General features: G+C 30.3%; 1 protein-coding gene across 1 annotated transcript in view; it reads right to left on the bottom strand.

Annotated features, from left to right (window-relative positions):
- Positions 1-27020, bottom strand: part of LOC127700870 (probable Na(+)/H(+) antiporter nhx-9) — a 34388-nt gene continuing 7368 nt past the window's right edge. The window contains exons 2-11 of the mRNA XM_052204568.1: positions 22310-22776; positions 18424-18680; positions 16137-16354; positions 14264-14466; positions 12171-12260; positions 11354-11424; positions 10190-10405; positions 9600-9729; positions 8757-9015; positions 1-5951 (exon numbers count right to left, since the gene is read on the bottom strand). Of these exons, the coding sequence (XP_052060528.1) occupies positions 5137-5951; positions 8757-9015; positions 9600-9729; positions 10190-10405; positions 11354-11424; positions 12171-12260; positions 14264-14466; positions 16137-16354; positions 18424-18680; positions 22310-22776 (2726 nt within the window). The 3' untranslated portion in view covers positions 1-5136. The remainder of the gene's footprint in view (positions 5952-8756; positions 9016-9599; positions 9730-10189; positions 10406-11353; positions 11425-12170; positions 12261-14263; positions 14467-16136; positions 16355-18423; positions 18681-22309; positions 22777-27020) is intronic.

Raw genomic sequence — 27020 nt, 5'->3', positions numbered from 1 at the left:
TTTTGTTTTTCACTGTTTATTGAAAAATTATCACATATACACAATAATTCAATATTGCATGATTTTTAAATTATAAATTATACATAACTGTAAAATCAAAATAAACACCAATAAGCAACATGTAAATTGTAGTGCACAACCACACAAAAAACATATCGGTCTGATATTTACTGGTAACTATAGTGATAAGTTTAGGTCATGATGATTTGTTCAAGTTTTCTGAAATAAGTAAGACAAAAACAAAGAAATGAGTATCAAGTAAATAAATAGAAGTTTGGAATAATGTATCGACAAATAGCAAGTGTTATTTAGTTTCCGATATTTTCTATCCCAGCATGCACAAAATGATTCAATGCTGGTGTCAATGAAGATTCAACATTACATCAATGTTTTGTGCTTGCTGGGATATATATGTATGTAAATCCGTAAATCTAAAATATCTCAGTGCAAAACACAGTTGTAATCACTGCTATCACATGTTAGATGAGAGATAAAAACTCACACTGGACATGATAAAACAATAGATTGAGCAACATCTTTTTATATAAATACTAATAAAACCAATTTTCGATGTTATCACAGATTGTACACATCTTGTTTTATTTACAATTATTTGATTTTTCGTGTCATCATTTATGTATTTCATTCAATAGGACCAGAAAAAATCAATTCTTAAATGTAATATCCAACCTTATACTTTTTTCAGCAGGGAGGGAAGCAATTTTTTTTTATCTTTTAACATTTTCTTATTGAAATTTAACAATTTTGATAAAAATAAATAGATAAACAGTGTTTCTTTTAAATGGCAAAAGCAACAATGAAAAAATTTAGGCAGGGCTTACTATTTCTATAAAACAATTGCCTAAAAGGGTGAAAATCTCAATTTTCTGTAATTTGACATCATAATTCCTGAAATATATGTCTATTTAGTGATAAAATAAAAGGTTGGCTGGTAATGAAAATCTATAAATTCAATTTGTATGGTCTAAGAGTATATGTACTTTTGCATTATTTTCATTGAAATATGCTTGAAATACAAACTCATAATTTGGAATTATTTTTATCTCTTTTTTTGCTTAAAGATTTTCTTAATTCTTCAACTTTTCCTGAGTATTTGAATAAATAAAGACTGTTTCATTGAATAAGGTCAATATCATATACTTTTGTTCGTTTGAACATTGTTCAGAAATTTAACATGAATTCTTCATCCAGATATAAATAATCTAAATTAACCTGAGTTTTAAAGAAATTTACCAACTTTAAAAATAATAAAACTTAATATCATGTGAATTTCCATGGACCTATTTAAATTATTAGAATATTAAAAACTCATAATAATATAACATTCAATAAAAAATGTTGTTTCTCAAACAAATTAAGCAAAGCAGAAAACAAATTTGACACATTTCAGAAAATTTCTTCAAAAATGTTGTTTCAAAGAAAATACATTTAAAACATGATTACATCTTTTTTAAAAAAGCATATTTAAATTCTAGACTCCTTTAATTCAAATTTCTTGATTATATGAATCTGTATACTACAATATTTAATAACACTACAACAAAATAACAATTACATAATTAATTATCTCCCTTTGAAAGGAAAATCATATGCAACTATCTTGTAAAATGAGTTCATATTGTAATACAATATTAATCATATTAAACGCTCCATTTAAACTCATTCAAAATAATCTTTTTCAATTCAATTTTAATAGATTACAATTTTAATTACTTTTATGCAAAGCAGTTTGGACAAATGTACACATATTATGTAATTCATATAAATAGTGAATGCATAATTGTTATTACATGTATATGATATATTAATAACACTTAGGAAATTATCAATATAACACAAAAAGTTTGACAATAAACTGCAACAATGAAAGAAAAACAAAATATAACTTCACACAAATTTTTGAAAGCACAATTTGTAGAAATAACTAATTTTCAATAAATGCAGTATTTGCACATTAAAATAACCACCATAATGACTGAAGAACACACAATTTTATATAAAATGATTTCATTTACATGTTTACAATATAAAACAAAAATTAGTTTTTCCAAAATAACAGAAACCTGCCATTGGCAATTGTACTATGTATAACTATACATAAATCTAAAGAGAATAATTCATCATCCTAAACAGCTATAATAAATATCCTACTTTTTGTTGAATAATATTCTCTCTTAGGCCACACTTAAAAATATTTTGGTTTGCCCAAACCCTACCCAAAGGTAGAGACAGTGGGTAGGAAGGTAGGCATTTTCTTTTCTTTTTTTCAGCAAAAAGAAATTGAAGTGTCAGATGTTTTTTAGTCTTCATGCCTGTCTGATTAAAAAAAAAACTTTTTCACATCAGGACAATAAAAGATTTTTGAGTAGGCACATATTTTCTAGAAAGGTAGGGATAGGGCATACAAACATATTCTTTTTTATGGCCTTAACAGTTAATATTGATAAATAGATCTGTGAATTGCTTTGAAGTATAAAAACATTGTGCTTATATCTATTTGGAAAGAAAATGGCTAGGTTGGAAAAAAGAAACTCCAAATTAGTGTAAAAAAAGATAAATCAATAACCATACACAATTGAAAACGGAATACAAATCTAATATCCAGGATATTTGAAACAGTTTCAAGTTAATGAGATTCCCTGTACTTTTATCCTGTTAACATCACAATACTGGCAGTGCCAGAGAGTAATTATGATTGCAGATACATGGTAAATGCCCCTTTAGTAGATGCTGAAGAAAAGTCTGCCTCATTGTGAGTACTAAAAATGGCTAAATTTGCTTATTCTTTCCAACTCTTCGTACATTTCAAAAGTAGTCAAAAGATCCCAAATTGTGACACACCCTCCCCATATTTTGACTAGTTTTATATATTTTAAACTAGGTAACAGGCTAAATATCTATGAAAACTTTGCCAGTGACCTTCTGTAAACAACAATCTTTCAATCAGACATAAACAAGCATTCTGTGAGTATTGCATGGCAATACATAGTCCCCTACCAGTTACAAATTCATTGTAATGGAACAAAATTCTAACTTGATCTATAACTTGTCATGATGTAAACTACATAAAAATATCAAATCCAAATCTTCAAGCATGATGAAAAAAACTGTTGAAAACTGATTATTTAAGTGAATTTTCTATGTCCAAAGACCATAACTCTGCACAAAATTCCAACTTGATCTGTAACTTGTCATGATAAAACTATATACTAATTATCAAATCAATATCTTCAAGAATGACAAACAAACCTACCACTAAATTCTTCAAACAATTTACCGAAGAAAAGGAAAAAAATCCAAAATGCCATTTTGTCTTTTAAAAGTCTTTTAAAAAATGAGTTATTTCCCTTTGAACAGAAATCTACTAATTAATAAGTATTTCATCAAAAATTTAATTCTAGGGAAAGGGCTTTAACTGAACAAAGAGAAAAGCTAAAATAGTGAAAATTAAACTTGACCTGTAACTTGTCATGATAAATCAATGAACCAAATATCAAATCAATATCTTCAAGCACGAAGAAAAAAAGTCTGGAAAACTGATTTGCCGGATTGACAGATGGACAGATGGACAGACAGACAGACAGACAGACAGACAGACAGACAGACAGACAGACAGACAGACAGACAGACAGACAGACAGACAGATGGACAGACAGACAGACGGACAGAGTGCAAACCTAAAGTCCCCTTTGACTTCGTCGGTAGGGGACTAAAAATCCAAACCAATACCAACCCTTGTTCAAAGGTGTTTTTTGTGCATGATGTGAAAAATGAAAACCCCACATTCGTACCATAAAAAATGATTCAAAATCCATGTACATGTATGTATATCTTATATGAAATTGATGAAATGAGGGTGCTGATGTCTGTATAATCTAAGAAACATTTTAAATATAGAAAACTGACGGCTTACATGCAAATTTGTTCAAAATATTTGTATAATTGACTGACTAGAATTTAAAACACTTCTATGAGACAGAAAATCAACACATTTGTTCATTAACACATATACCTTATACACATGTGTATGTACAAATGACTTTAGATAGGATGTCAGTTAATGTCATGTCTTTGTTCAGATATTTCAAAAATCAAGTTCGGTTTCAGTGATATGTTAGAAAGTTGCAAAAACACTGAATACTTCGTTCTTTTTATAAAATTGTCTTTGCTTCTCCGATTAGGAAGATATTCTTCATAAAATTGTCATTGCCCCTCAGATTAGGAAGACCAGGAATAAGCTATTTAGTCATGCATACATACACATTACACATAAACATCAAGTGTACATAATAACTATGCTTTGATACATGTGTAAATCCTTTACAATGATACCATAAATAATTCACTAAAACTTTTGTCATGTCAAGTTTAATATTTAAAATGCATAATAAATATATCATATTCCATAAAAAATGAAAAAAAGAATGGAAAGACACAGGCAATTTACTACCAGTAAAATATTGCAGTACATAAACTTTCTATAAATTACAGAAAACTTAGAAAAGAAATATATCTGTTCATGATTGAGAAATGACTAAAAATTTAGAGGATATACTCATTTCTGATCTTTGAAAAGCAGAATTTCCTGTCTTCCGTTTTGTGACATGCTAGTAATATCGGATGGATTTATTATTTCTCAATCATTTTAGTGTAAATAATGGAAATTTACACTTTCTAGTGTTTAGATACAAAAAATAGGGGGAGGCAATCAGGGTCATATGTACTTACTAGGTCATATTGTTAAGGTTTAAATTTAGTGTTAAACATTTTGTTCTGTTATATTTATATTTTTTCATAAATTTATGTTTGAATCATGACTGATTTGCACCTTTAGGAAGGAAAAGTTAATCCTAGCCTTATCAAATAAATCTTATTTTTTCATAAATTAAAATCTTGAAAACCAAATGATTTGATCTCCAACCATTTTACTGTATAAAATATTAACTTACATTATTTTAACAAAAAAAACAAAAACAAAAACAAAAAAATTATAAAAACATGACAAATCCAGTTACAAAAATCGATTCAAACAAAAACTGCATTGTTTAACAATGGACAAATTCAAAACTAATTCAATATGAACAGAAAATAATTTGGACTACATTTAACTTGTCATCATAAATCATTAGTATCATCATTATCATTATTATCATCAATATCACTGACATCAGCATCGTTATCATTATCAATGTCTAAATCTGGCACATAAGGGTTAATTATAATACCATCAAATTCTTCGTTGTCATATTCATCAGCAGTAGCACCAGTTAACCAACTATGAATTCGGTTGTTAGCCTCACTTTCACTATCAAGTTCTTGTAATAATGATTCAGAATGAATTCTGTCCCTGGACAACGGTTCTAATGGCTGCCAGTGTTTTGGCAGATCTGGAGCAGACGCTGAGCCTGGCAGTGATTTCAATGGTTTATGGTCATTATGGTCACTACTGTTTTGAGATATTGAACCATTAAGTATTGGAATGGAAGGGATGATCACATGATATGAAGGCGGAGCAGAAGTGTGGTTAGATATGAGGTAGTTACAAGATTTATCTCCACTTTGAATAGATGGCGATGAAATTGGCATTTCCTCTGTATTTTCAGAGAATTGACTCCAAGGTGGAGGAATTGTAACTTCTGGTTTCTTTTCGTCTTTTTCATAATTTAAATTTGGAAATATTTCAAAAACAGGAATTTTTCTTTCAACCGGAGGTGCTTTAATTATTGTGACTTCAGGAGACGCATAAGGTGAGCCTGAGTCTTTCAAATGACTGTATGATAGATTATCAACCCATGAAGGAGCCTCCGAAGTCACTGGTTCATCTTCAGTCGAAACTAATGAAAATAAAGATGGTCTAGGCACCTGAGAAGCTTCCTGTTTCCATGGCAATTCTGTTTCTGTTGCTGTTTCATCAGTTGATACTGTTTCTTCTACAAAAGAAAGCATTTTCAAAAATATAACAAGTCTGTTTGTGTCTTCTTCATACAGTGAACAACAACAAAGTTATAAAAACACAATTTACAAAATGAAAACCTTATTCAATACTTACTGTTACAGATATACTTTTACTTAAAATTTAAAATAAATACTTACAATATCTTTTTTTGGATATCATATAAGAATAAGTAATTTGAAAAATATTCAAACTTGAGAAACTTTCTTCAAAATATTTGTTTTTCTGTTTTAAATTGTGTACCAATTACAGATTAAAATGAATTTGAAAGAGTAAATCTGTTCCTTCTGAATATTTTATGTTTTTTTAATGAAGTAAACATGTTCAAAAAGAATCTTCAACTTGACTATGCTAAGCAAACATTAATAATTCCATGTATATCATACTAATCTACATAATCAGACAAGCATTAAACTGTTTCACTCCAAACAATCAATGGAATACATGATTTATTTTGCCTGTGTAAAATATTTGTAACTATTCTGAATATATTATTCTAATCTACATAAAATAATAAGTCAAAGAATATCTGAATTGATCCATACTTTGAATTTCAAACATTGTTAAAAATTATACACGCCTTGCCTTTAAACTGTTCACTCTGACCAGAGCCAAGTCTTAAAATTATTCTCTGATCAGAGCCACCAGTTTTAAAGTAATTCTCTCTGATCACAGCCACTAGTCTTAAAACTATTCTCTCTGATCAATTGAATAAACACATTCACCCAATTTGTATTTACTTTGGTATAATGTAATAATGGTCCTTTAACAAAATAAAGTCTAAACTGATCTTCTATTTAAACCTTCAGGCAGTTTAATTATTTCTGTACTTTAATTAATCAGTGATAAGGAGATATATTCCATAAAATAAAATAACATTTTTCAGTAAAATATAACTGACAACCAAGGAAGACTAGAAACAAGATTAAATCTATTAATTCTGGCTGCATTTAAGATTTTACTGAGAACAAAAATCTAGCCAATCAACAGCTGCATCATGAGCACATGATATGCCTGTCCCCTCCCTTCTTTAAATCAAAAAGTCCCATAACTCCAGAAAAAAGAGGTAAGGCAGATAACTTAAATTGGTTGTAATACTATAAATTTCCTTTGATTAGGTGAAAGATATCTGGACTGTTGCTTAATGCAAATGAAAAATTTCATATATACTAATAGGTTTAGCCCTATAACTGTGAAATAATAACTTTTGAAAAAGTATCAGCTTTGTTAAATTATTCAAATTTCTGTCAAGATTAGTGAATTAAATTTCAGTCTTGCATATATATGGATCTATAGGCATATAGACAACAATAAACCATCATTAAGAGTGGTATAAATAGATTACTTTCTACCTTTCCTTTTTTACAGAGTTATATTTCAATAAAACATACCTATTTCAGAAATTTAGTTTCTGCAAACACTTAAATTTTAATAGGTTTTCAAATATAAATATCAGCTGTATAGCTAGCAAGTGTGGGTCAAATTTTGTTAGTGTTTAAGAAATCATTTTCAAAAAAAGTTAAGATTCCAACACTTAACATTGAATCTTATTTGACAAAGTTTGACCCACAGTCTACTATTTGAAGGTGAAGGAGAAGTGTGGGGTAAATATATGTATTTCTGTTAAAGCTTGTGAATGTTAATACCCATGTTAACTTATAGTTGATATCTCTCTGTAAGATAAGGTATCATTAGAGAATTCTTCAAGATAAAGAAATCTAGTGAAATAGCAAATATTTCAGCATTTGTATTTTGTAAACTTGCACATTAAAATCCATTAGCACATATACAAATAGTCTCAATAATTACTTAATACACATAGAAAGTTGTTTAATGACATCAATAATTAAAGATCCTTTGTTAATTTCATAAATCAAAACTTCCTGTGTATTCACATATATATTGTTTTATCAAGAAACATGGAAACAAGCACTGTATATACTGTATGAATTCTGTTATAAAATAAATAAATACTAATTGGTTTTCAATGGGTATTTGAAATTGTATGATTTCCTGTGTAGATGTGAACAATCAATTTTAATAGTATTGAACCAATACAAGTTTTGGTAATTCTATAGAAGCTGAATAACAGAACCATATAATTAATAACTCTTACAAAACATTTCCGCCATAAAATAATAATAAATCCAACAGTGGTGCTAATTCCAATCAAAGTAATTCAGAACCCATTCTTGGGTTCTAAACAATCATTAAGAACAAGTATACTATAATATGTCAGTGTTAATCTTAACCATTTATTTGAAAAAAAATCAGTCAAGTGTATCACAGTGACCTATATTTATTGATAATTTATCAAATCCTGTATACTTAAACCGTAATCTTAAAAGTCACCAAAGCATTGTAAAATCCTTGGACATACCTGTTATAATTCAAAGTCCATTAATATCTTAGATCTTCTTATTAATATTACCAAATTAGGGAATAGTTCTCACAAAATTTGGATGTACACTTGGAATTGAAAAAAACATGTTTACAAATTTGAAATTATACTTATACCAAATATCTACTTTTGCTAAAAAACTGACTAATACACAAGTATTTGAATACTACTTATAGCTTACTATATAACTGTGTTTTACAAATCTAAGAAAAACAAACTCCATTTATGGTGTAAGTATTCATGAAGCATTCTGTTATAAATCATTGCTAGTTAATAGCTTTTTTTAAAATACTTTTAGCTTACTGAAAACTAAATCAGAAACCTATTATACTGAGGTTAGTACAAAGCATGAAACTGTTTCAGATTTATCTTGTAACCCACCTTGTTCATTGTTTTCTACTGTTTCTTGTTTGCTTTTTACTTCCTGTTGCTTTGCTGCTATAGTTTGTTGTTGTTCAGTAACCATGGCAGTGTGACTTTCAGATTCCTTATTTTCATTGGTGTCATTCACTTCAGCTGCAGTACGAAATTTTTCGTGTTCTCTTTTTCTGAATTCTTCTGGATCTATCTGGTGTTGTTTGATTGGTTTAGGAAGTGTGGCAGTGTCCGAATCAGAGATGTCATTAATATTATGTATGAACTTAAAAGACAAAATATCAGAAATATCATTAATATGATGTGTAAAATACAGAAAAAATAAAATATCAATATCAAAAAGACAAAATATTCTTTTGAAAAAATGTATTGACTCACCATCTGTCACAGTTCAACTTTCATATATTACTCTTGTTTAAATAACGGAAGAGAAAAGAAAGATCTATATTAACTTAAAATGCTTTTATATTTATTCATTTTATTAACCTTTCTTTGTATTCTCTTTGCAAAAACAAGAAAAAAATACGTAAACTTTTTATAATGTTACCTTTTTTACCTAAGAACCGACATTTAAAAAAATAAATTAATACACAGTAGAACTTAAAATTTCTAAAAACTTTTACCTAAAAGAGGAATAATTTTTGGAAAACAATTTAATTCCAAGCAGTATAAGTTCTATATCATGTAACCTACAACAGATTTTGATGGTCCTTTGGGTGTAAAAGAGCAAGCAAACAGATGTCCACAAATCATAAAAAAAAAAAGAAGTCCCCCTCCCCCAAAAAGGAAATGGTTCCTTATTTCTGATAATCAAATGTATCCATGATTTAATAAGAATTAAATACTTACTGTTCTACGAGGTCTGATCATTCCTTTATCTAAGATGTTATAGAGACTATTGTTCTCTACCACTCTGACATTAGATATGTCATCGGTTCCTACAGCAGCAGTATTAGGATTGTAACCATTAATTCTAGATCTGTAAACAAACAAATATTATTTTTAAGATCAAATGTTCGTTCAAAACATGAAAAGTTTTCAAAATTTCAAGTTTTATGGATTATCAAAGTATTCCTATAATTAAGTATCTTGTATCAAGTGTTTTCTGACAAAGGAGGTTGACTTGCATGAATTTTTAAAAGTTTTTTGCATAAATGTTATGCTTAATGTCCAACTGTTTATCCAAGATATTTTGCTAGCAATGAAAAATAAATTGAGGTGAATTTTTCATAACTTAAAATGCCATAGTAATTTTTTTCTACAAATTTAATGCATTTATTTTAGTAGGTAATCTAGTTTTGCAGCTGAAAAAGTTTTTGAATGGAAACTTGTATATGTACATTAAAAGAAAAAAAATTCCCTTAGTAATAATTTTTCCAATAAAAATTTGGATTCAGTGACCATCTACTGTGTTGTCAAAAACAGAAATTAACACTTACGCTGCAGTCAATAACGGTATTTTCTGTCCACCGTTTATTTCTGGTAAAGTTTCAGCTCTGCTCAGACCACCAAGTTCTGGATAAGTCTCTGCTCTTTTCAGAGCATGTTCTTCAGTAATATTACGGTAAACATGTAAAACTTTCTCAGCTTTGGTGGCAGTAGTGACATCTTTTACGAATATTGGCTTGATATACTTATGATTTAAATGACGAAATCTGAAAATAAAAGCATAAAATGTAATTAACAAAGTCACCTTGAACTATAGTCATAAATAAGACAGTAATATACATGACAAACAATAAAATGTAAGTATAATTTTAACAGACATATATTTTTTTTCTTTAGTTGACAATTTTACAAGGCCCTGTGGTGATAAAACCTAATAAGTATGTATGTGTGATAAAATTATCTCCAAAGTATTGTTTGTTTTGATTATTTGACAACTGATTTAAATGACCATAAGTGTATACTGACACCACTTCAAATGAAGGCCAAGTAATTTTCAGTTTTTTCTTCATATTTACTCACTAGATCTTTTTCACATAACCAAATTTCATTCAAATTACACATATTCTGCTGTTTTCCCTGTTTCTTTTCGATATCTTTCTTTTTTATCTCATTTGAACTCAATGAGCTATACTAAACCATGGATTCAGTTCAGATGTCAACGTATATTTGTTCCGCCTAACAGAAGTTCCACTGGAAACTTTGTTATAAACAATGTCATAATATCTGTTACTGTTGGAACAAATATTCTATACCATTTATTCCGTTAGGAACATTTACTGTAATATTTATTCCAGTGGAAATAATATTCCAGAATATTGTTTCCATTTGGAACTTATATTATGAAGGAACTTCTATTCCGTGACACTGAGTGATGTCTGTACAAATCTTTCTGTATTCTGAATGTTTAAAAAAAAAACCTTAATTCTTCCAGAGACTTATATTCGGAAATTTTTCTTCAATGTTCTTTCCATTTTATTGGCAAAAATCAAACTTCATATTCATCATACATTTGATTTCATTCACTTATTGAGAGAATTAAGACAGTGGAATCTGAAATATAACCGGCTGCCTGTTTTCTTTTAATTCCATACAACCTTTTCTAAACTGTTACGATTTAAAATATTTATAGTAAATTAAGTAATATCGCCACTTACTTGATTCTCATGTAATTATGACCAGAACTCTGTGTGATACCTTCCAATCCAGCCATTAAATGATCTATTAACTTTAAAAATAAAATAAAAATATCAATATAACTATACTAAACATACCTTTTGTGATTTTTTCCTTGAATAAGCCTAAAGAGTCCTATCACAAGATAATCTATATATATATCTTTTTATTTTGTTTTTCTAAGTCTCTGGTAAATTCTTCTGATAGCATAACATTAAGATATAAATATTCATTATAATGTTTGTAAACAACCGTCTTCTTTTTTAAATTCTTTATCTTTCTCTCTGCGATATCACTTTATTAGGAAATTTATCATTCATAAAACAAAATTCCTTAAGTTATTAATGAAAATTAAAATCCAAATCAAATAACTACTGATAACAGTGGTCAGATATGTGAAAATGAAACTAGGTTATCGATTTCTGAACCAAAATGACCGCAACACAAACAAATACTGTTATCATAAGCAAACAATATGTACACCTAAATATATCAAAAGCTGAAATTATGAATTTCATTACAACAGTAAGATAAAGTAGGTGTCACTTTGTTGTCCTATAAATCTTGAAGGTATTACATCTTTTTTGACAATGATTTAAATGTTTACTGACCTTCATTAACATAAGCTGTTTGTTTTCTCTAGATGTTAAAATTAAATAATCAAAAATGTCTAAGGTCAGTGCTTTGTTGTAGATAAAATAAAATGACATATGTCTGCATAACTCTGACCGTGGGTCAAGTAAATATCTACATAGCTCTGACCGTGAGTGGTGTATATATCGAGTATTTATATCTTACCGATTCATGTATTTTCTCGTTAAGTGTTGGATCGTCCTCGAGCTGTTTCTTTATTTTTAATGCATTGACTACTGGTTTGATAAATATACCCTGAAAAAAATTTACAGAAACTATTTTACATGATAAATTTAAAATAGAAAACAAGATAACAAATTAAGCTAATTCACCAAATAATTCATCACTGATACAGATCTTAATACCTACATTATACATCTGTGTAGCTATCTTACAGCAGAAAACCCTCAACCTAACATATCAGGAAATCTGTAATATTAAATAATACCTGCACAATTTTACTCCATATTTCGTACTTAGATTTCTAACTAATAATCTGAAGACTCTTAAGATTCTCAATAACAAATGACTAAATAATTGCAAAAAAAAAAGGGGAATTAGCATTTTATGACTTAAAATGATCATAAGTTTCACAGTTGTTCCTGATTTATGAGTGACTTTTACTTGTACGTTTTTTTTGTGAGAATTGTCATAAGATTAGTATAAAATTGCAACAATGACTTAAGGAAACTTCATAATTTCTCAAGAAAACTTCATAGTTGGTAGTATGTCTATGTCTGCATTAGATATGTAATACCAAAGTCATTTAAAACTTTATACATACTCTTTAATGTCATGTACATGTATGTACAATCATCTTCCAGACAATTGGAAAGCTTGCACTTTGCCATTGAAAAATATATTATAAATTTCAGTTAAAGTTAAAAGTATGCAATTCTAAATAAGTTGACTAAAATCAACTGTAAAGCTTCTGTCCATTGTTCCACTAAACTGGACACATGAACTATAAGAAATGTTCGGCACTGCACATAGTTCTCAAAGTTTAAACCAGTGGGGGACCTTTATATGTCACTGACTGTATACAGATATCATTTGTATTCAGCTGTTAATTTGTCAGATCATAATGTCAATGCAGGTGTAGCTTATTTTTTTATTTTGACATGTCATACGACTTACATTTTGACATGCCATATAACTTACATTTTGACTCTGTATGTCCTATGACTAAAATTATAATGAACTTGAAGTTGGTTCAATTTCAAAAATAATTTGTATTCAAATTTCAATATTCGTCTGGATTTGAGTTTAAGTATTTATTGACTTAGTAAACTTTGAAAGGGTCAGTGTTAATTAAAACTTTGAAAGGGTCAGTGTGAATTAAAACAATGACATAATATTATACTGAGGATATTGATATGGATTTAAACTCAAAAGCATGATGTCACAAACAAGTTTTTTGTTTAATAAATTACAATCAATCAAGTCATTATCATACTGCATACTTAAATTTAATTGTAACGTTAACCTTAACTAGATCCCATTCAATACAAAATAATCAGCACACTGTGAATAATGTTTTATTTATCGTTTTGTAATCATAATTTTTATACAAATATTATATTGATAATCTGTTTCTGTTTTAATAACTGTAATATTATTATAATTCTGAATTTGAAGTAGGAGATAACATGTGGTTTTAATGTATTATTAATTTTTTTAAATGTGGTTTTATTGTTTATTATGCAATAACAGAAATTCTAATCTCAGAAATCTATCAGACATATATATTTGTCTTACATCTTATTAACTCTTTATACGTTTTTTCTTCTATAAAAAGCAAAACATAATATATTAGATTTATTATCCCCGAAATAAATATGTTTAACAGCTGTATCTACATAATATGATACATGGACATCTGTTCCATGATGTTGTAAAATCTCTATTGTTTCTACTATAACAATTCTTCTTTTTTCAAGAGATGGTACCCAATATTAAATTTGTATTGCTTGGTTACACCTGACCTGCTAAAGGTTATATATGAATTTCTTCATTTCAGTTAAAGTTTGGTAACTCTAATTCTCTTTTACATCATTTTTAGATGAAAAAACTAACTCTTGTATTCAGTTTCTTTTTCTTTTTTCCCCCAAACTGAACATTACTAAAAAACTGACTTGGTTGGCTTGTTTAAATATTCTTATTCTGTCCTTTTCTATAGGATTTCTTTTGTAGTGTTTGTCGAAAAAAAACAAAATATTAAATTAAACTACTCATTTTGCAGTAAACAATTGAATTACCTGAACAAAAACTGTAAAGAATACAATTACAATTGTAGTGGTAATGAACAACTTCCTCTCCGGAATCAGATCTTCCTTAAGGGACAAAGCAAGACAGAAAGCGATACCTCCTCGAAGTCCTCCAAATGCCATAATAAATTGATCAATCGGCTTCAGTTTGACCAACCGTCTATAATTAAGTATACATGATAGCACCATCACACCTGTAATGCAAACAATAGATTCAATCGGTCATCCCTGATGTCAAATCTACAGTGATAATTAATATCTGTTAATGTGTAGGAATGGCCGAAAGAGCACAAACATTTAAAACTGTTATGAAATAATTGCATAAATTATTTTTCATGAAACTGGCACCTTTAATAAAACAAACTGTAAAAATAATGTATAAAACATAGGTCAGTACAAAATATATTTACATCTAATAATTTAGGTAAAAGAAAATAAGAGTTCTGGTATTTTGTTATCTTGTGTGGCTATTCAAAAGTTCAGTAAAATTACAAATTAACTGTTTTACCAAAAGAAATCTTTCATGTTTCACTGTTATAAGGAAAAATTCTAAATCTACTATAAAAGTTTTTCCTGACCAAAATAGAAAAAAAAAGAATATTTAAAAAATTAACGTACTTGGCAAGGTTATGATATCTTTTGTGCCATTAGAAGGTTTAGGGTTGCAAAAGAAACCATAAAAGGTAAACATAAGCATATTGACATAAAATGTTACAAATAATTTCAAATATCATGACGTTGACGTAAGAATTTCTTACAAGGATATTGGCTTTTCAATATATTGATGCAACAACTCCAACGGTCAACCACATTATATATACACACTTTGTCCTTTATTCTATTTCTGATACTTCTCTTTATATTTAATATTCAATGATGTAGTTAATAAAGATCTCGCTACGTCACTTAAATTATTTTACTATTTAATTCTTATATAAAAAAAAAAAAAGAAATTTGGTTGATTCAAAAGGTTTTTTAAATTCAACAAGTGGTTTCCAAAGAGAATTTGTTTCAAAGAAGACAATTCTATGAAACTGGCCCAATCAAAGTAATTTGTTCTTATAAACATAAACAATAACTTGGGAAGTATGGAGGAAAGTAGAGGAGAATTGACAAGCACCCTATACCATTAACCCATTAATGCCCACAGGAGAATTGACAAACACCCTATACCATTTAGCCATCAATGCCCACAGGAGAATTGACAAACACCCTATACCATTTAGCCATCAATGCCCACAGGAGAAATGACAAGCACCCTATACCATTTAGCCATCAATGCCCACAGGAAATTGCACATACATGTTTAACATGAATTTCAACCACAGAAATGTACATGCTAATACAAAAAGAAATTAATCATGATATATAACAGCAATATCCAGGAAGTAACTATCTCCTTCAGGACTTCCCTGTATGTACTATTATGTAAGATATTTGATGTATACAAGATTTCTCCATATCAGATGAATACAAATTTCATGGAACATGAGTTTCTTTCAAAATGCCACAGATTTAAAGCACTATTACTTATTTTTCAACTGGATCCAATATCACATTAAAAAGTTTATAAGATTTATCAAGGGTTTTATTTGAGGTGTACTGGACTGGTTTTTTAATCATTATAATTCTTTTCCTCTCCCTCAAATTTAAAAAATAAAATAAAAATAATATTGGCCAAGAATGAGTCCAGCGATGGCAAACAGAATGTTTTCTCAAGTCTCAACTAAATAATAGAGATAATGAGAGAAATCGTCTGTCATTTTGTCCAAATCTAAAGTAAGAGATTTCCACTATTAACAAAATACAATAATTTTATAACATATAAAAAAGACATACTCTAATGGGTAATGTTTGTACTTACCTAATACCCTGAATATGAGACAAAACAACAAGGAAAAGCAGATGAAGGACCAATTCCAATCCAAATCTTCTCCCAATGTAGAAAGACCGAGAAACATAAAAATAATTGTTTCACTTATGTTGGATAACATCTTCATGAAGTATTTAATACTGGTTTTAGTTTTTCTTGAAACGTTAGCCTCCAAATAGTGACGCAATACAATACCTCCGAATGAAAGCCTACAAATACAAAACATACGTCATCAATAATACATTCAGATTCAATCAATAATCTTTATTCAAAACCATCTTAATTCCAAGTTATTTGTTAGGGAGGAGTGTGTCAAATTGAGATCGTCTTACATTTCCATGTATTGAAATAGAATAATCTATATTTATTTGTAACTTGTGGAATTGGAAAATCATTTCTGAATGATTCATTTTAATTTGTAAAGAAACTAAAACAACAAAATAATCTTTAATTCTTATGAAATTTACATTAAGGATGTCATACAGAGTATCTTTTTAAAAGGACAGTTCAATATTGTTACATATTTAAATATTATTCATGCTTATGTTGATTTTTATCTAGTCAAAATCTTTTGTTTGGGTTTAAACTCATTTAAAATGTTAACAAGTTTATAGAATGGAGATTTAATTAATTGCCTTATATTTTATTTGGAGGTACACATAAATATCCATAATTATTCATATTACTCATTGCTTATTCAAGAAAGTACATAATAAAAACAAAACAAATACCCCCTGTGTGACTAGGGCAGAGTGGCCTTGGGTATTGTATACCTATGATGTAGGTGTTTGTATGAGACATGGGCTTTGGGTAATGTATATATATTATGTCGGTGGGATTATCCTAAAACTAAGTCTAGTCAACAGATTTTGAACTTAAGTTGTAAATAAATTGTTTTGAATATAGGCAAACAATATTCACCTATAACCTTAAAGCTCAGTGTAAACAACTTCATCAGGATAAAAAATACATGTTTATGTTACTCATTTTAGAACTATTTCAATAATCTACTGATAATTTATCTACATTTACATGTATTATAATCAATAAGATAAAATTAAAGTAATCAAGATTAAGTCCAGAATTCAAAATAAATACCACACCTTTCTGATCCAAAAAGCTTTGAATAAATTTACATTTGTTTATCTTCTTATCCTTGTGATTTTAAAGTTAATTTTGTGATATCTCTGTTTGACCCATATTGAGAGACATTAAAGTTTGAACCATGACAAACCATCTCTAAATTTCAAAAGTCAAAACTTTAAATGTTAGACACTATATTCAATTAAATAATATCTGCAAAAGAAGCTCCCAAGAACCTATACGGCTAAATTACCATTTTACCTTTGCTAAATGTTCCTTTTATTATAGGCCAAACTTTGGTTCAAATTACCTATTTGGTTTCAGAAAATATGATTAGTCAATGCTCATTCCCCCCAAAAAATCACTTTTCAACTTGTTTTCTACATTACAGTAGGTATTGATGTGATGACTACAGGGACATTTTCAGAAATATTTTTTCTAAAACTACTAAATATTCAAAAAATATTTGTTACTTAATTTTCAAACTCTATTTTTTTTTTATAGCAATGGCAACTGTGTTGGTTGACGTAGACAGGACATCAAATACAATTCTAAATCGGACCCCCAAAAGGATATTTGGTTTAACAGACTTCGTAATTTGTTAGAAATATAGGGATATTTTAACATGATTGTTATAACAGTTATAACAGTGGCAATGTTGATAGGAATGTCCTAGGACATTGGTTGAAAGGCTCAACATTTGGCAAATGTCCTAGCACATTAGTTGATGTTTTAACATACTGTGAATGTCAAGTTACATTGGTTGATGAACAGACACACCATGTGTTGTATATGTTCAATGGATAATTTAGACCAATTCTGGTTCAATTAAATTTGGAAGTTTAAGAGACGAAAATTTAATGATGATTTTTGGAAAAGATTACCAGTGGCAATGGTAATAAGGATAGATGCCAATAAAAGACTGTAAGATACAATGATGTGCTGTTACTTCTTAACAGATGGTTTTTTTTAGGGTAAAAACTTTAGGCTATAAATCAGCATGTTTAGATCAGTCATTTTTAATGAATTCAATCCACTTTAAACTAAAATGAAGTAAAAAAATGGAATAAGATGAAAGTAAACACAGATTTACATACGAATACACCTCATTGTGTGTATGGTTATCACATGTGTTTACTCTTTATAATTTAATGAATAAAATTACAATACATAAACTGTGAAGATATATACTTACGCCAAAATACCTGACCAATGACACATTTCTGATGTCAAATACATGAGATATCCAATGATGAAGACGAACAATGGTTCTATAACTTTAACATGCTCTGTATACTTGGTTATAAATCCACCAAAGAAACCAAAGAAAATTCCAATGAGTGATCCACCGATGGCAATTATAAAGAATGACCCAACGCCTGTTGCTACGTCAACAGGAATTATATTTTGTTCTCCAATTTCTATAAAACCTTCCATCATATGATACAGCACCTGTAAAAAAGTTATTTCAGTAATTTATAGCCCAAAGTACATGTATATATTGATTATAGAAGTCATTGTAATATTGTAGGATGGTTTTAAGATATTCTAATATTGCAACTAAATCTAAAAATATTATTGTGGAAGAGCTTGAAAAAAGCTGAAAAAAAACCACTTGGTTTTCCCTTTGTTAATTGTATAAAAGAGATCTTAGGTTGAAAATCAGTTCAGTACATTATCATAAAGAAATTAGTTCTTCAAACATTTTTTTTTCATTATGAGCTTCACTATTCTTAAATATAATTCCAACTTCTTTATATCAGTGTACAGTACATGTATTTTATTGTCTTACTGTGTTTAAACAAGATAGGTACATTCTACTTTAGTTAGGAGAGTCAAAATAATAATCCAATCAAATTATGTTCCCTTACAAAGATAGGCTATTGTGTTCTTTTTCATTATATCTCTATGTTTGTGTGTGTGCTCTATATCTAGTTGGTGGTTGGTTTAGTTGGTGATGAAAATTTCCTTCTTTTAATATATAGCTTAATATTTATCATTTTCTGTATCTTTTCCTTTCAGTCTGATATTTTCAACTTTGAATTGTCACTCAAAGATTGTACTTAAGTTACCCAAGTTACGTTTTATCAGTACATGTATATGTACATTGTGTATTTAACAGATTAATTTCTATTTCTATCAGCCAGTGACAACTAGAACAATAAGTCTCTGTGGTCCTTTGCCAATATCATATTTACCAATTGGTAAACAGACCTCTCGTTCTATATATACCTTCCATCAAGTATAATAGTATATTTATTACCAAATGTAAATACAATGTTGGCAATGCCAGAAAACATTTGGATTAAATTCAGAACAAAATTTGTAATAGATTCAAGACGAATATCTTCTGTTTATCATGATGATCTTTATTTATACTTTCTGGGTCTTTTGTATGTTTATTTTCTTTACAGATGCTTCACTATGATCAAGAAATGATGAGTGATTATAGAAGTAAGAACTTCCAACAGGTGGAATCCAAAACTAATAAACTGCTTTAAAGAACGTATAGTCATAAATCAGGCCCTTGCTTTGAATTGTTTCACATTCTGTCATGTTGGGGCCTTTCATAGCTGACTATAAGGTATGTGTTTTGCACATTGTTGAAGGTCATACTGTTATCTATAAGTACTTACATCATTGTCTTCGTACTATGGCTGATATTTGTCTTATTAGCAATCATACCACATTTTCTTATTCTTATAACGAAGCATCTAACAGACTGAATACCTGACCCTATTCATATGTATGGCTAATTGATATTACATAGTATTTTTTTCTTCAAAATCAAAATTGTTTTTAATCTTCATGAAATTTAGCTGATTTGTAGTTGCTGATCAAATGACTTTCCTTAACTATAGACAGGTTTTTCCGATTATCTGCCTTAGTTTATGACGCGACTCCTAGGCGTCGTCGTAGTACGATCGCCATTACAACCGTGAAAAAAATATAAACAAGATATACATCTATTGCCCAGACCGCATATAATTAAATGTAAACACAAGAATGTGAAGTCGTACTTGACCTCGGCAAAAGTATAAGTGTTATAAATAATAAAGTAATTAGATAAGGATTCTAAGTGTATTGCAGGACAGGTGTCGTGTCCTTAAAATATAACTCCGTGTATTTGATACGTTACACGCGGGACATAATTAATTATATACGAATACTAATCCCAGGTTAAATATCGATTATAATCATTTGGTAATCATGATATTAATAATTATAACGCATACATAGATCAAAATAAATAGTCTTGCCTAGTCGAATGTATATATATATATATCAAATCATAGAAATTTCCGTGGTCAGACCTATAAAGAGACAGTCCTAAAATTTAACAATCCTCTAATCAGACGGGCCCACAGAGACGAGAGTTTTGTGCTTTTGGTTCGACTCACGTATAATGCTCAAAATTGAGTAACGTATCGTATTACTTTGGTGTCTGCATGAATTGCGCTATATGCTATCGATGCATGGGGCCATATGTAGATATAACTTTGCGATTAGAATATGGGCTTAAGAAGTTTTGAACTTTCATTGCCCGATGTATACAATACAGAGAAATATAGTATTACAGTATAATATTAGGGATGTATATCGGACCGTCTGACTACTGAACTGTCGGAATTTCGGTTTGTTGGATTATAGCTAAGCTTTCGTAGGCCGGTTCTAGTAAACTGTTTGACTACCAAGACCTTTGAAAAATCCTTTCTAATGTATACAATTTTATAATTCATGCACAGAAAAATCTACTGAGGAAAGTTCAAATCAACAGAAGTAACTGTATACGTCAGTCTTATAAAGAAAATAAAGTGAATGTATACTATAAGCACACAGACCTACATAGGCCTACATATATGGACCATTAAGACGAGGCTTTTAGGGAAGGGCCCTTAATAGTTAGTTTTGCTGGGATTTGTCTATGGATGCAGCTGTTTGTAGAACCTTTAAGTTTTTCAGCAAGAACTGCACCCAGGAATAAAATATTTCACAAGCCGCTTACTTTTCGAAATATGAAAGCGCCGTCCCATCCCAAATGAACAAATATCCTCACCCCATCCCCCTTTTTCAAAATCCTTAATCCGCATCTGATGTGTGTATCTTCTATACAAAAAGAGGCAGATGCACTGTAGTCATCGGATTAATTTTCACAGATTAATTTAAGTTTTTAACAGTCGTTTTACAACGTGTAAACATTCGTCTGCCAGTGGTATTTTACTTCATAACAAGTTTTATTTAAAAAAAAACGGATTGTGTGCAGTGGCCAGTCATCCCGAAAAAAATGTCCGGACCATACAAAAACCTGTTTATGCAAAGGTTTTTTCTGTTTATACGGCTTTGATCTACTAAAATTTGTTTGCTCGTCTAATGGCATCAAATTAGACATATATATGGAATCAAACGAGGGCAGTCATTGTGCAACTCGTTGTGTAACTCTCATATTAATTTTTTCCACATCTGAAGTTTTTTACGATTATTTGTACAACTTTTGACTGCACAAGAAATGCCTCCACGTTTTTTATAACTTTTTCAGCAGTGTCCATAGTAAAATAAATCAGAATATGAAAGAAATACAAATGTAAACAGAAAATCGATAATGTTTTGATCAATACACGTGCGTTATTTTTCACGGTTGTAATGGCGGATCGGTCACGTGAGAGGTTAATGGATGCGCCCATGTTTTCTAGGTCAATTACAGATAAACCCGTCTATTAACAAGAGCTAAGTAATAAGTGTCTGTTCCAAATTACTGTGTCAGATCATCTTACTTCGTATACACTCATTATAACTTGTAGGTGCCAATCAAATGTCCTTGGTAATAATGGGGAACCAGGTAAAAATACTTCCCTCACATTATGTCTACATAAATGTATGTGTGATTTTCAAGGTCAATCAGACTTGTGAATATCATGGGGTGCACTTGACTAACATCATAGTACACCTTTTTATAGTAAATGATAAGAAACAATTCTTTTATTAGGTAGGAAAAATAAGGCCTATGAGCAGGTTTTCTAACAATAAAATAAATGTAAGGTATTGATTTTTATACTTTGTTATTTTCCTTATAACAAACTTACCACTGTAACTCCATCATTGAGCAGGGACTCGCCAAATACTATGATGTAAAGCATCTGATTGACATGGATTTCTTCAAACACAGACAGGACTGCAACTGGATCAACAGCAGATATCAAGCTACTGAATATAAAACAGTTAAGGATTCCCATCGGACGACCAACCCATCCTGCTAAGGCAACACCATAAAGAGATATACCGATCAGACCTGCACTAATACAGGTATTAACTACTGCTAGTAACAATATTGTTCCAATGTTGTCGAAGAAGGCTCTGACTGGCATAAAATATCCAGCATCAAATATGATTGGCGGAAGAAGGTAAATAAAAAAGATGTCTGCATCGATGACATAACTGCTGGCACTTGTGATTTTACCATAGTGTAGAATAGCACCGATGATGAGACCTAAGACTATGAGGAGACAACTCTCAGGAATGATTGTTGGTAACTTGTGATTCAAATGGAATGCTGAAAATATAAATAGAAATCACCATAAACTTGTGATTCAAATGAAATGCTAAAAAAATTTTAAAATACAAATAAAAATCACCATAAACTTGTGATTCAAATGAAATGCTCAAAACTACAAATAAAATCACCATAAACATTATTCTATTATGAAATTTCGTTCATATGTAGACATGTAAGAAGAGAAGAAAAGGGGAATACAAGGTAGGTTGTCTCAATAGGACAACAGTCCAACTATAAGCTTAGAAGACATCATCAAAAAGACAGATATTTTAGCCTATGTATTAAGGAACAATATCTAATCCTTCTTTATAAATGATTTTTTTAACAGATTAATTAATTCAGCATATGGAAACATAAGATGTATGCATCATACCACATAAATGTTGCTGAAATCAATATCGACATTTTCTTCAGGGAGGGTAACTCTATCTTTAGAAACCAAAATAAATTGCATGTCCTGCAAGAGATTTACTGCACTTGTCATTACTCACGTGTTCCATTACAAATCAGGATGATATTACTCAGACCCTTTATACTCTAGTGAAATAGATCAAACTTTCCTGAGATTGATCCAAACAAGATTGATCTTTTGTCTTTTGAAAGTGATATATTTAGATATAAAAATAAATCTGTGCATGTTCAGGTAAAAAGTACATGTATTTAATGACAAAGGATGGAAAAAGGAGAATAGTACAGTCATGAAGATATTGTCCTCTTATTTGAACTCTTGGGAAATCAACGTGTCCATGATCAACGAGAAAATACACCAAAGAGAAACCTGAAAGTGTTAAAACCAATATGCATGGATATAAAAGACAGGATCAACCATTTAAAAAGAAATGCATAGAATTGTCTTGTCATGATCTAAATGCACACATTATCATATTCTATTTTTAGGATTGTTTGTTTTCAAAATTTAAATTAATTAGGTCAGATAAGTTCTTTTTATATTGCAGTGTAGATGCACTAGATCTAAATCGATCCAGAATGATCTTGACTGTGCAAACGTAAAAGTAAAGTGATCTTTATAAGATCTATTCAATTAATGATCATTTCAATTTTGTACAAGTGTAAACGGGGACTTAGTAGGTCAACAATCCCCTAACAAAGTTTTGATAAAGAAAATATATATCACTTGAAAAGGTTTAACTTATAACTATTGAAGAAGTTGTTTACATATCAAAGAGATGACAATAAATTTGTTTATCAACGCTGTTTGTGTAAACACATTTAAAATATTCATGGGAAAAGTCCTCTTTAATATAAGTCTATACATACATGATTTTTCAGATGATTTTACAAATATATGAGCTATATCCATCAATCTGGTATAACACAGAAAAAAACAGTCTTGAACTGTTAATAAATTCAAATTCAAATGTTGATAAATAGTCAAAATAACCGCCTTTTCCACCTCACTGCTTATAAGCTGAATATTTGTAGAAAATATAATATGACAATATTAACAAACCAGTGTAACGAGTTTCGTTGTTTATTGTATACATTTGTTTACTAATTGACGTGGAAACCATTAATTGATGATGTAACTTGTTTCAGTTCCCAATCAATTGTTATCGATAATTATATTCACGTTTTAGGTACATAGAAACTGAACAATAAACATAAAAAACAGCAACAAAATTGATTTACAGTACTACGCATTAGGTGACCTTACTATGTTTAGTCTGGAAAAGTGACTTAACTTTTCTTAAATACATTTGTATAACTTAAATATGAAGGAAAGAAGATGTGGGGTATATATTAATGAGACATCAGCCAATATAACCAAAAGATAACTAGAGGGGAACAACTAGACAGGTGTGACTCAATCTTAGAGGGGAACAACTAGACAGGTGTGACTCAATCTTAGAGGGGAACAACTAGACAGGTGTGACTCAATCTTAGAGGGGAACAACTAGACAGGTGTGACTCAATCTTAGAGGGGAACAACAGACAGGTGTGACTCAATCTTAGAGGGGAACAACTAGACAGGTGTGACTCAATCTTAAAGGGGAACAACTAGACAGGTGTGACTCAATCTTAAAGGGGAACAACAGACAGGTGTGACTCAATCTTAGAGGGGAACAACTAGACAGGTGTGACTCAATCTTAGAGGGGAACAACTAGACAGGTGTGACTCAATCTTAGAGGGGAACAACTAGACAGGTGTGACTCAATCTTAGAGGGGAACAACTAGACAGGTGTGACTCAATCTTAAAGGGGAACAACAGACAGGTGTGACTCAATCTTAGAGGGGAACAACTAGACAGGTGTGACTCAATCTTAGAGGGGAACAACTAGACAGGTGTGACTCAATCTTAAAGGGGAACAACAGACAGGTGTGACTCAATCTTAGAGGGGAACAACTAGACAGGTGTGACTCAATCTTAGAGGGGAACAACTAGACAGGTGTGACTCAATCTTAAAGGGGAACAACTAGACAGGTGTGACTCAATCTTAAAGGGGAACAACAGACAGGTGTGACTCAATCTTAGAGGGGAACAACTAGACAGGTGTGACTCAATCTTAGAGGGGAACAACTAGACAGGTGTGACTCAATCTTAAAGGGGAACAACTAGACAGGTGTGACTCAATCTTAGAGGGGAACAACTAGACAGGTGTGACTCAATCTTAAAGGGGAACAACAGACAGGTGTGACTCAATCTTAGAGGGGAACAACTAGACAGGTGTGACTCAATCTTAGAGGGGAACAACAGACAGGTGTGACTCAATCTTAGAGGGGAACAACAGACAGGTGTGACTCAATCTTAGAGGGGAACAACAGACAGGTGTGACTCAATCTTAGAGGGGAACAACTAGACAGGTGTGACTCAATCTTAGAGGGAACAACAGACAGGTGTGACTCAATCTTAGAGGGGAACAACAGACAGGTGTGACTCAATCTTAGAGGGGAACAACAGACAGGTGTGACTCAATCTTAGAGGGGAACAACTAGACAGGTGTGACTCAATCTTAGAGGGGAACAACAGACAGGTGTGACTCAATCTTAGAGGGGAACAACTAGACAGGTGTGACTCAATCTTCATACAATATGTAAAGTTCTAAATTGTTTGGAGTTTATAAAAGTTTTTAATAAATTAAACAGAAACAATCAAAGATTTGCCTTGACTGTTTAAACTTTAAAGTACATTTTTTCACCCTTTTTTCTATAATCAATCAAGATAGTGCTTGAATTTTATCTATAAGATTGTGAACAAAAAACTATAATTTATATCTTCTATTCATTTGAAAGTATCAGTGAGGGGTCTGACAGAGGTCGAGTATTGATTTAGATCTACTGAAAATAGCTTTGCATTACATTTTTGACCTGAAATATACAGCATGTACAGTAGGCATGCACCTGATGAATGTTAATTCACCTAGTGACTTTCTTCATGGTTAAACAAGGGGATTAGTGGATTATCAAGTTTGACTGGATTATTACTCTATCACTATGTCCCATAATCAATCTGTTATGTAATACTAGAACTATGATGAGTTTAAGGTCCCGTGTTTTACAGGCATTATTTCATAATTTCTTTTTTTAATTGTTTTCCAACTTCCCTCAGTCAAGTGTTACTGGTGTCAATTAAAGCTACAAAAAAAAAAAAAGCCAACTGAAGTTAATTTTTGTTTCCAATAATTTTTACATGAATTTCCACAGTGGCCATCTTAGTTGAAGATAAAAGGGTAAAACAAAGATAAATGTGAAGAGAAAATCATACCATAAACATGACAGCTAACAGGCTAAGAAAATCATACCATAAACATGACAGCTAACAGGCTAAGAAAATCATACCATAAACATGACAGCTAACAGGCTAAGAAAATCATACCATAAACATGACAGCTAACAGGCTAAGAAAATCATACCATAAACATGACAGCTAACAGGCTAAGAAAATCAAACCATAAACATGACAGCTAACAGGCTAAGAAAATCATACCATAAACATAACAGCTAACAGGCTAAGAAAATCAAACCATAAACATGACAGCTAACAGGCTAAGAAAATCATACCATAAACATGACAGCTAACAGGCTAAGAATCAAGTGCAATCATGAAGAGCATTGAGGATGTAAAAATTCCCTAAGGTTTTGCCAAATACAGCTAAGACATATATATGCATCCTATGTATACAGACCAAATATTTGACAATTCATTGCAATTTGGAAACCCACCTAATCATTACAAATTAAAAATTCATCAGTGAACCATGAAAATGAGGTTAGTCAAGGT

The sequence above is a fragment of the Mytilus californianus genome, unplaced genomic scaffold (genome assembly GCF_021869535.1).
Source record: "Mytilus californianus isolate M0D057914Y unplaced genomic scaffold, xbMytCali1.0.p SCAF_5, whole genome shotgun sequence".
NCBI lineage: Eukaryota > Metazoa > Mollusca > Bivalvia > Mytilida > Mytilidae > Mytilus > Mytilus californianus.
This window is presented reverse-complemented; position numbering and strand designations above follow the sequence as displayed.